Source organism: Schistocerca gregaria, chromosome 2, assembly GCF_023897955.1.
Source record: "Schistocerca gregaria isolate iqSchGreg1 chromosome 2, iqSchGreg1.2, whole genome shotgun sequence".
Lineage (NCBI taxonomy): Eukaryota > Metazoa > Arthropoda > Insecta > Orthoptera > Acrididae > Schistocerca > Schistocerca gregaria.
Window position 1 is genome coordinate 546,919,226 of NC_064921.1, and position 12,386 is coordinate 546,931,611.

At 43.9% G+C, this 12,386-nt stretch overlaps 1 protein-coding gene across 2 annotated transcripts in view; it reads left to right on the forward strand.

The window, feature by feature from the left end:
• Positions 1-12,386, forward strand: part of LOC126331832 (neuropeptide-like 1) — a 405,800-nt gene that overhangs the window by 306,302 nt on the left and 87,112 nt on the right. For both annotated transcript variants that reach the window (XM_049996525.1, XM_049996527.1), the window contains exon 2: positions 8,178-8,375. In XM_049996525.1, the coding sequence (XP_049852482.1) occupies positions 8,178-8,375 (198 nt within the window). The remainder of the gene's footprint in view (positions 1-8,177; positions 8,376-12,386) is intronic.

The window sequence follows — 12,386 nt, forward strand, 5'->3', positions numbered from 1 at the left end:
CCTTCCAGACAAAGAGATCGACTCCTTCATTAAAGTATCCCCTTTTTCATTGCGTCTAAGCATCATTAAGCTTTTTCGAATAATTACACATTTTTAAATAAACTTCATGAATGTGCCACTATTCAATGGCATCCAACAAAACTAATTTCTCTTTTCTCAAGTTGACATTGAGTTTTAGTGTCTTTGAGATATTCCCCCTCCCCCCCCCTTTACCTCTCTTATCGTGAGCTTCTTATTTCATCTACACATACGAACTAAAGCAAACATCTGTCTTCCATAATCCAACTTTCTTTTTACTTCACTAATACTTTCTCACCCTACTTCGTCTTCCGACAAGGTGCTATTCTTCCAGGTTGCATCACCAATTGTCCTACGAACCTGAACAGCCTTCTTTACCCCAACCTAATTACTAATACACTTCCATAACAAGAGAATTCAAATTTTCTCATTTTTAATGTCTTGTTTTCTTCCAATCCAGATCCCAATAGCACAAAACGTCGGGGAGTTTGAGAGGCGTCTTCTTATCTTTCTTTATTTTGCTATTCATCAAGTCACGAATGTCATTTTACTAAGCTTAATTAGTTTTGCTTTCGTTTCACGCGAATTTTACCAAACTTTATGCAATACAGAATATCCGTTACATTCAACAGTTCATGCTTATAGAGTGGCTTTCATGATATTAGCATATGTGATGTTTAAATTAATCAATTAACCACCGTCAGGCAGGTTATTCTGTTGCACCGGCATTATACACAACGTAATGTGTGTGTGTGTGTGTGTGTGTGTGTGTGTGTGTGTGTGTGTGTGTGTGTGTGTAGAAACGAATACGTCTCTGACAAAATTAATCTCGTGTATTGCACTGCTAATTAGGCTGGCTTCTTGACACGCCTTTCTCGAGTGCTGCTCTTCTCGACCTGCTCTGTCATTTGAACCACCATTTCCTTGTGTGCCTGGGTGAATGCAGTGGTCGAGGCGGCTGCGCAAACCATGATGTGATTGGCGGCTACTGACTTCTGCTGATACCGTACGTGTGCACGATTTTCAGTAGCCGATGAGGTGACTCAGTTTCCACATTCACTTGTGTTCTACGGCTACCAGATAGTTTTTTTACTGGCGAAGACTTCGTCTGATTGCTTTCCAATTGGAAGTTATTTTATAACTGTTAGCATTTCTCATCCACTCTCCATAGTCGTTAGCTTCTATCTCTCTCTCTCTCTCTCTCTCTATATATATATATATATATATATATATATATATATATATATATATATATATATATATATATGTGCAAATTGAAATAAGAACACCGTGAATTCATTGTCTCAGGAAGGGGAAACTTTATTGACACATTCCTGGGGTCAGATACATCACATGATCACACTGACAGAACCACAGGCACATAGACACAGGCAACAGAGCATGCACAATGTCGGCACTAGTACAGTGTATATCCACCTTTCGCAGCAATGCAGGCTGCTATTCTCCCATGGAGACGATCGTAGAGATGCTGGATGTAGTCCTGTGGAACGGCTTGCCATGCCATTTCCACCTGGCGCCTCAGTTGGACCAGCGTTCGTGCTGGACGTGCAGACCGCGTGAGACGACGCTTCATCCAGTCCCAAACATGCTCAATGGGGGACAGATCCGGAGATCTTGCTGGCCAGGGTAGTTGACTTACACCTTCTAGAGCACGTTGGGTGGCACGGGATACATGCGGACGTGCATTGTCCTGTTGGAACAGCAAGTTCTCTTGCCGGTCTAGGAATGGTAGAACGATGGGTTCGATGACGGTTTGGATGTACCGTGCACTATTCAGTGTCCCCTCGACGATCACCAGAGGTGTACGGTCAGTGTAGGAGATCGCTCCCCACACCATGATGCCGGGTGTTGGCCCTGTGTGCCTCGGTCGTATGCAGTCCTGATTGTGGCGCTCACCTGCACGGCGCCAAACACGCATACGACCATCATTGGCACCAAGGCAGAAGCGACACGTCTTCATTCGTTGCGAATGGTCCTCGCCGATACCCCAGGAGCAACAGTGTCCCTAATTTGCTGGGAAGTGGCGGTGCGGTCCCCTACGGCACTGCGTAGGATCCTACGGTCTTGGCGTGCATCCGTGCGTCGCTGCGGTCCAGTACCAGGTCGACGGGCACGTGCACCTTCCGCCGACCACTGGCGACAACATCGATGTACTGTGGAGACCTCACGCCCCACGTGTTGAGCAATTCGGCGGTACGTCCACCCGGCCTCCCGCATGCCCACTATACGCCCTCGCTCAAAGTCCGTCAACTGCACATACGGTTCACGTCCACGCTGTCGAGGCATGCTACCAGTGTTAAAGACTGCGATGGAGCTCCGTATGCCACGACAAACTGGCTGACACAGACGGCGGCGGTCCACAAATGCTGCGCAGCTGGCGCCATTCGACGGCCAATACCGCGGTTCCTGGTGTGTCCGCGGTGCCGTGCGTGTGATCATTGCTTGTACAGCCCTCTCGCAGTGTCCGGAGCAAGTATGGTGGGTCTGACACACCGGTGTCAATGTGTTATTTTTTCCATTTCCAGGCTTTTATTGGTGAGATCTCCCGCCAGCGCTTAAATTCCCTAGCCTCGGTCACAAGGCCGTCAGCGGGCGGGTGACATGACATTCCTTTTCAGTTGATCGCCCTCGCCCTCCTATTTGCGCTGTGAACCTCCCGGCGCTCTCCACCAGCTGTTCGCGCGCACCGCTGTGTCATGGGCCGCAGGCCATTCTCGTCAGTTAGCGTCCGGCAGCGTAGTCGCACCCACCCTCCACATCGCTGCTTCTGAGAAGGCGCATTTCGACTGCCGATATCGCTGTTCCCTACTGTCTTTGGCAGCATCCAAATTCTTGTGTTTCTGCTTTGTAGCATACGATAAGTGATTACAACTACCATATTTTGAAAATTGAGATTGAAAGCCAACTTTTGTCTTAACCACTCAATCAAAAGGTATGTGAATCTCATGTGATTGGTACATTCGTTTATCTATTAAGCCCTAGCGAAAAGACGTATCTGAGTACAAATCATGTGTCGACAACAGTTAACCTCCGCAAGCGAAAAGAAAGGCAGACTCATTGGACTTAGAAAGGAAAACTTACTTAGTTCTTAACGGGGAATAAAAAGAGTTAAGGGTGGTGGAAAACATTATGAAATTCTCAGTACAATGTAATTCGCCTTATAGACGACATTCCGTGCAATGGATATGTTTATGTAACTTATTATGTACGAAAACCCTGCCTTCCGAATGCACAAAACAGCTTTTCCCTGAACGTTCGGTGAAATTTGCTCTACAGTATGTGCTGGTGATGCTGCTGCATTTGTCGTGAGTCTGCTGTTTACATACTCGTCAGAATCGCGGAAAGACCACATAATACAAAATAATACTGTTGGTGGAATGAAAGTATCAGATATTTATGAGCGCTGACGCTATTCAACAGGAGATGCAATCATTATGTGGCCTGTTGTAAACAGGAGCTTACGAAAGTAACAAGGAAGATTAAAAAATAAAAAAAAACAATAAAAAAGACAAGTGGGAGTATGATTCGCGGTAGGGTTCCGTACAAATTTAATTAAGGGAGCTATTCGAAACGTAAGGTCCGAGGGTTGCGAAATAGAAAACAATAATGAAAATAAAAAATGACTTACTTGCAACAGTTTGCTACACCTTCCAGCTATTTTTCTGTAGAGTTTACACTTCGACTTAGACATCTGTCGAACTGTTGTACCAGCATTCCAGTGCCCTCATCATACACTGAAGAGACAAAGAAACTTGTGTAGGCATGCGTATTCAAATACAGAGATATGTAAACAGGAAGAATACGGCGCAGTTGCTATATCGCTTACTGCTCCTACAATGACAGGTTATGAAGATTTAAGTGAGTAGTCGGCGCACGAGCGATGGGACACAGCATCTCCGAGGTAGCAATGAAGTGGGGATTTTCACGTATGACCATCCCACGAGTATACTGTGAATATCCGGAATTGGATAAAACATCAAATCTCCGACATCGCAGCGGCCGGAAAAAGATCCTGCACCAACGGGACCAACGACGACTGAAGAGACTCGTTCAACATAACAGAAGTGGAACCCTTGCGCAAATTGCTGCAGATTTGAATGCTGGGCCATCAACAAGTGTCCGCGTCCGACTCATTCAATGAAACATCAACGATATGGGCTTTTGAAGCAGAAGGCCCACTCGTGTACCCTTGATGACTGCATGACACAAGGCTTTACGCCTCGCCTGGGCCCATTAACACCGACATTGGACTGTTGATGACTGGAAACATTCTGCCTGGTCGAACGACTTCCGTTTCAAATTGTATCGAGCGGATGGAATTGTACGGGTACGGAGACAACCTCATGAATCCATGGACCCTGCATGTCAGCAGGCAGCTGTTCAAGCTGGTGGAGGCTTTGTAATGGTGTAGGGGCGTGTGCAGTTGGAGTGATACGGGACTCCTGATATTTATCTACATACGACTGATAGGTGACACGTACATAAGCATCCTGTCTGATCACCTGCATCCATTCTTGTTCACTGTGCATTCCGACGGACTTGGGCAAATTCAGCAGGACAATGCGACACCCTACATTTCCAGAAGTGTTAAAGAGTGATTACAGGAACACCTTTCTGAGTTTAAACACTTCGCTGGCCACCTGACTCCCCAGACATGAACGTTATTGAGCATATCTGGGATGCCCTGCAGCGTGCTGTTCAGAAGAGCTCCAGCCCCTCCTACTCTTAGGGATTTTTGGACATTCCTGCAGGAGTCATGGTGTCAGTTCCCTTCAGCACTACTTCAGAAATTAGTCGACTCCATGCTATGTCGTGTTGCGACGCTTCTGCATGCTCGCGGGGGCCCTACACGATATTAGGCAGGTGTACCAGTTTCTTTGGCTCTTCAGTGTAGAAGCCAGCGGCTTGTGCTGATTAGGGAGATCAGAAAGGGCTCTACAGATTTTGGTGAACAAAGTTTTTTTACTAGACACTCCAGTTGGAGCTAAAGTGTCGGCATTTAATCGTTCTCGACTACTACAACAAATGTACACTGGAAAATCTTAGCGACTCTTTTAAAGTGATAAATACTCGTAAATATTCGTCTATTTTTTCCTAGCGAAATTCTATACAACAAAAGAAAGACATTGTTCAAAGTACTCACCATAATTGTCAATATAGTTATCTTTTATGACATAAGAAGGCCAGTGTCTTCATGGAAAGAAGTTTACGGTTGCCTACGGAACCGTGATTGTACCCATGCGTGAACCTCTTCGTCCCAAGCAAATCGAAAGCCACAAATGTCTGTAACCGGTTAACAATAAAAGTAATATTGCAGAACAAAAGCAAACTGGTGCTGTTCATTTATTACAAATATCTTTCTTCGGGGCTCCAAAAATATAGAAATCGCGTGGGAAGAGATCGGGACTGTGTGAAGAATATGTTAGGACTTCCTAGAAAATTTCTGGAGTGTAATCGAAACATCCTTGGCAACATGTGGGCGAGCATTATCATGCAACATAACGATGCCGACCGTCAACATTTCTGTGGTTTTGGACTTCACGGCGCACTTTTTTGCGATGTGTCCATAGTCACGCTCTCTCGCCATACGATTTCCATATTTTGGAGCCCTGAAGAAAGACGCTCGTGGTCGTCTTTTCTTCGGACGAAGTGACGTGCGCATGAGTACGATCATGGTTCGGCTGGCAACCACATACATTTTCCCACGAAGGCACTGACTGTCTTGTCTCACTGTATTAGCAGATACGGATATTACTTCCGAAATAATAAACTGTTTATTTAATTTTCTGGCTCTTTTTCATTTGACTGCCCGTTAGAATTTAAAAACTATAGCTGTGAAACCAATTTTTTTAATTAAATTAATTTTCTCATCAGAATCAGTGATGTCACTAAAATTAATAGTAATTACGGTTTTGAGCTTTTCACATAGCCAGAATCCGGAACAATTCATATCATTTAAGATAGAAGAGGTATCGCTGCCTTTACATCTTCGCCAGCAAACCTGCAAAACTAAAATATTAAATTTTAGTTGCAGCAGTTTACACCTGCTGATCCCAATTAAACCTTTTACTTATCTTAAGACAGTCTTTAGCGTAGGTAATCTTATTACAGCAGCTTCCACAGCGACAAAGTGTTAAATGAAAACAAGGACGTGTCCAAGGGAATTCCTGGCTCGCTTTGAAGATGTGCTCCTTGGGAAGCTGCTGCCAACTTATTCGAATTAGCTGCGTTATGTTTTATGTTTTCTGCAGGCCATTTTATATGGATGCACACGTTGCAGTACTGGTGTAATATTTGTTTTCAGAATTTTCTAGGAACTGACATATAATATTTTGTAATAGAGAGTATCACCACTTTGGACTGTGACATATGCGTTGTATGAATTTATTGTCTTTGGTAGGTGTAAGCGATTGCCTTTAGTTTGCAAGTGCGCCTTAAGAGTGTAACTTTGCAATATGAGTTGTTCTAAGACGATTTTTATGTTAAGAAATGTTCAAATGTGTGTGAAATCGTGTGGGACTTAACTGCTAAGGTCATCAGCCCCTAAGCTTACACACTACTTAACCTAAATTATCCTAAGGACAAATACGCACACCCATGCCCGAGGGAGGACTCGAACCTCCGCCGGGACCAGCCGCACAGTCCGTTACTGCAGTGCCTCAGACCGCTCGGCTAATCTCGCGCGGCGGGTTTTATGTTTGACAGTGCATGTTTGACACTGGGTTTTTACTTCAGACGGTGCTTATTGACATAGAAGCTTTATGGTATGTTTTACTACAGGACGATATAAATATTTTTGATGTGGCTGTCAATACGAGTAGTACTGCGATTTATTGGTTGTTTTCCTAGTTGTATCGCTTTTGATAATGGTATAATGTAGGTCCGAAACATGTAGAAAAAATATCACGTGTTTGACAACTAGTGGGGTGACATTATCACTGTCGAAAATCCTGTCAGTCAAATAATATACTTTTTTTTCGTTCTTTCCAAAGCATCCTCATATCATCTCTGAAATGTACCCTTCAGAGAAACAGACGTACAATGACTCATTATACTGACGGAATGTTCGTATGAAGGTGTTTCTCCGTCACGAAAGCACAGTCTGAAAATAAGAAAACAAAGCAGGTATAAGACAATTCCATTTTCCGCTTTGGCTGTAATGCGATCATAGGCATTTTTTCACACGGCGATCCGATCTTGGCGAGGTGCCATTCTGAAGTGCTTACTCATATCCTTGTAATTTTACAAAGTCACCCACTGTGGATGTACAGAATTTCACTGGACACACCTACACATGGTGACTGTGTAAAAGTACGAGGATATGAATAACCACTTTAAAATGGCGCATGGCCCTAATCAGCCCATAGTGTGGAATAAATGTCTGTGACCGTAATACAGCCAAGGCAGCAAACTGAATTGTCCTTTAATAAATTTGTGGCTTTTCTTCTTCTTCTTCTTCCAGATTATTTACGGCTGTCGCCGTTTCAACGCCCCTCCAGTCGCCATTCTTCTGTCCTGACTTTCCTCATCGTTCATGTTACTTGCTTCCATAGCCTTCTCCACATGCGACGCCTGTTCTTCCGCTGGGGTGGTATCGATCGTAGTATCCTATGTGGTATTCTTTCTTCACCCATCCTGCTCATTTGGCCATAACGCAACAGCTGTTTTTGATGGATACCGTCACATATATCCGCATCCATTTTCATCCTTTGAGGTGATCTCTTACGCTGTCAATCTCAGTACAGCTTGAACTTCGTCTTAAGTGAGCCGTGTCAGTGGCAAGCAATCTTTTGCTAACGTCCCAGGTTCTGCTGCTTACAGAATTACACTCTAGATCATAAACTTATACATCCTTTTTCTTCGTTGTTTTTCTTACCTTTTCGTTCCTTAGAACAGAGTTCATTGTCCTCGTTACAGATAGATGGAGAAGTAATTGTAGGTGTGGAATTTAATTTACCAGTATGAAGAAATTAATTAAAAATTTGAGCGTCACATTTTCTGGCTCCGGTCGTCTTGCGTTTGCAATACAAAGAAAAACGCTTGCAGCATGTGCCTTTAGCTACTGGGTGGTCCAAACTGGTAACTTCACTGTGCTTGCGACTGGACAGTTAGTGACTGTTGTGTGTTTGCTTTCGCAGGCGGTGGCTGAGCCGGGCGATGGCCTGATGGTGCCTGGCAAGCGGTACGTGGCCGCCCTGGCACGCAACGGTGAGCTGCCGCTGTACGGCGGCTGGCGCAAGAAGCAGCAGCGCGGCGACAAGCGATACACCAACCGCTACGGCAAGAGGGGCGCCGCCGCAGACTTCGAGACCGACGACGACGAGCCAGAGTCAGGGGTGAGTCCGCACTCGGCCACTCACGTCAGAAGTATTTCAGCTGCAACACGGCCAACAGCCGTGACCAACTCCTCCAAAGAAACAAGTTTCCTGTATCGGCTGTTTTTCATTTCCATTTTATTTCTGTTTTGTGTATTACGACGTTTCGGCAGTGTACTCATTCTCAGGAAACTGCATACGTAACATAAAAATACAATTATAGTACCAACTGCACTGCAGTCATTAGTGATAGTCACCAGAACAAATCAGATTATAAGCAGTACTTACGTTTGGCCCATGAACTATGCATCTTTTGGGTTACAGTCACATAATTTCGTAGGCTGCTCGTGGTGTAATTAAAGAGCAGCTACTTACAGAGGCTCAGTGTTGACTGTAATTATCGCAAGGCAACGAAACATGGTAGATATGTCAGAGTTCTCCACCGAGGAAGCATCGCCAATTGAAAGGTCTCAGAAAGGCCCGATGTCATTTAATGGTTTAAACAAGGTGATGATGAAATTCGAAAACTCGAGTGAGCCTGCTGTGACACCTGGAAGAGTGAGTCATAATATGCCGTTGTAAGTTATTCCCTATCTTAGTGTTGCTGTAACTGACCATGCAGCACGTGGCCAGTGTTGTGCTAGTGGTCACGCAGTGTCACCAGAATTGCCCATCCCACGATCGACAGTACGGGAAGTTTTGCGCTCTATTTTACACTGGTGCCCGTACAAGAGGCAGGCGGTGCAACAGCTGGAACCTCTTGATACGCACCAACGTGGCCGGCCAATATTCTACGGAGTAGCGAGGCACATTTTACACTACAGTGTGCATTGAGTACAAGGAACTGCCGAATTTGGGGTACTGTTAAATCGTGTGTAGTGCACAAAGAGTGATTGCACTTGTCTTATGTGACTGTGTGGTGAGGATTCACAAGACCTTTATTTTCGATCTGCGTTCTTCTTTGAAGAGAATACACCACAAGAGCCTATCAGGCGTACCATGACTACTGCAGGTTATCAAGACGTCCTTCTACAACATGTGATTTCTGCTTTGGAAGAACGGCACTGTGTGGAAGCCATTGCTTTCATGCAAGATGGATAACATCTGTTGCCGTTCGTTCAGTGAAAAATGTGCTTAATGCAAGATTCCACGTTCGAGTAATCTCCAGAGGTTTTCCAGATGCGTCACCTGCAAGATCTCCTGATCAGACTCAGTGTGACTTTTGGCTCTGAGATATCTAAAAAACCGCATTTACCACAGATACATTCGGCCTGTAACTGATCAGAAACTCGTTTCTCAGATTCCACCAGAACTGCTGTGAGCAATCGTCGATAACGTCGTTTTACGCATGCAGTATCTCGTCGACGTCTCCGGTTCTCATACTGAACGAATTGTGTAAGCAGCGGCTAATAATAAAATCAACATCCTGCGTTTCTCACTTCCTTGACCTTTTCTGCCAATGTCTCGTTCGTAATCCATTACACTTGAAACGATTTCTACACGTATTTCTTACATTCAACGCGCCAAGTTTGGTCGTTGTGGCCTAAATTGAAACTAATTTTTTTCAGCGTAAATCGGTTCAGCTTTAATGCATTACAATGTCTAGCAACTGTCGCTGCCATTTGATAATTACAGCCCACACTGGACCTCTCTGAGTAGCTTATTAATAGTTACTTTATTGTACTTATTATAAATAACTACTAATATGCTACTCAGAGAGGTCCAGTGTGGGCTGTAATTATCAAAAGACAGCGAGAGTTTTTAGAAAAATGAAACACTATCTAAGAAGAGATAAAAATAATAAGTAGACAATAGTTGGAAACGTCATATAACAAAATGGTTTACCACATTACAGGATATGAGAGCTGTAGCCGTGTGACAGTTGGTTCATTACAAGCAGTAGCACACAGCCAAGCTGTTTACTACTGTAAAGGAGCGCATAGAGGTTTATTACACTGAAATAAGATGTCCAGGTCGTTTTGAGCATAAGCCTTTAGTATTACGTCTTCATATTTTTTACACTTTTTAGATTTTTGTACCAGGGCTGGCTCACAAGTAAAGCCTCCGAAAGTTTTAGGAGAAAAAAATCTTACCGCTTTTTAAATAAAACACGTGTGATTAACGTTCTACAGCTTTATTCTTCATGTCTGTATATTTGCAGCCCTCTGCCGCTAGACGGCTCCGAATTGCAGCAAGTAACATGGCGGTGTGTAACGTAAGTACGTCGTTGTGTGAGCAAGAGCTTGCTGTAATCGACTTTCTATCTGCACAAGAGTTCATCCACACATGGAGCACACTCTCCTTTAGCATGACAATGCAAGACCACACATGAACGTAGCGACATCTGCAGCTGTGCGACACCTTGTGTCCACTGTCATCCATCATCCTCCACACAGTCCCGACTTGGCCCATCCCATTTTCACCTGTTTCCAAAACCTAACAAACACCTTCGCGGACTTTACTTTGATAGTGATGAAGCGGTATAAGTAGTGGTGAGGTCGTGGCTCCGTCAACAAAGTCAAACACTGTACAGTGACAGTATCAACAAACTGGTCTCTAGTTGGAAGAAACTTGTTTATTGCCAGGCCGACTATGTTGAGAAATAAAAAAGTAAACATCAGGAAAAAGATATAAAACATTAATAACATTTCTTTTGTAATTTCTTAGACTTTCCCGGCGATTTTGTGACATCTCGTTGAATCGGGTGTACTGAACCTTCAGTTACAGGAAGCACCTGATGAAGACGCCGAGGTAAGGCGTCGAAATATTGTGTTAGATAAACACTGACCAACGGCAGTACACCCGATTCAACGAGACGTCAGCGTTTGTTTTAATTACGAAGCTTCAGGAGTGTCCAGATTAACAAAATTTTCGAGCCATTACTTTTCAGCACACCCTCGAATTTTATATATCTTCGTGCTGTTGACACTTTTAATTCAGAGGTTCTCTTTCGATTGTTTTGTTTAAGAAGTATGCAGGAGCAAATGACTTATATTTATTATTACATACAATGTCTAACTAAAATGTCACAAAATCGTGTCATATGTCGATATATTGATTATCATCGTTGTATCTTAATGATCCTAAGGTCTCTGTTTTTAACATGGAAGAATGTAATCTGCCTTACCTCACTGTACTGTAGCAAATTGTATGTAACAGCTGTTACAATAATAGTACTGCAGAGAAAGATTTACGATCCGTGTACACAGAATAAAGAGAAGACATCCTTCCATTCTTAAAGTGTTAATATCTTAGATAGGACAGACCACACATAGAGCGTACCTGTCCACATAAGTTTATCTTTGACTTGCTTGTCACGAGCTCCACACAGTTCAGTGCTCCCTCACACAAGTAAATGCCTTCGCTTCGAGCTACTGTTTGTACTGAATCGAACAGCATGGCTATAGCTCTCAAGTGTAGTAATATAGAAAACCATTTTATTATATGACGTTTTCAACTATTGTCTACTTACCGTTTTTACATGTACTTACACAGTGTTTAATTTCTGTTTTACTTTATTGTATATCAGGCCAACCACGGCCTGAGTTAACTAATACACTAAAATACCTTGGGCTAACCATCTACCGGCAACTAACATGGGCACCTCATCTACTAACCTTGTAACGGAAAGCCCGCAAAACGACTAGAAACTGTCAGAACCTGGGGATTACCACGTTTCACTATGCTCCACACCTCCAGAACTTTGATCTGACCTATGCTCGCCTAATCAATGTAGCATCGGCACCTGCCGCTCCCATTTTCCATAAGTTCCTCCAAATTCACAGGCGTCATGCTCTCCGCCTCTCTCACCGCATCCCTTTACCTTCCCTCATGTGAATCCCGTACCATCTCCTCATATTCTCATCTCTCATCGCCCTCATCGAACACCTCCGCACATCCTACGCTATCCGCAAATTGGATCGTAGTAAACCAATTGTCACAGCTTTGATCACCAGTTCTGGTGTGCTGACGCAACTTTATAAACACATCCGCGCCTCCGCACACTTCGCATGCCGACTGCTCTCTCCCAGA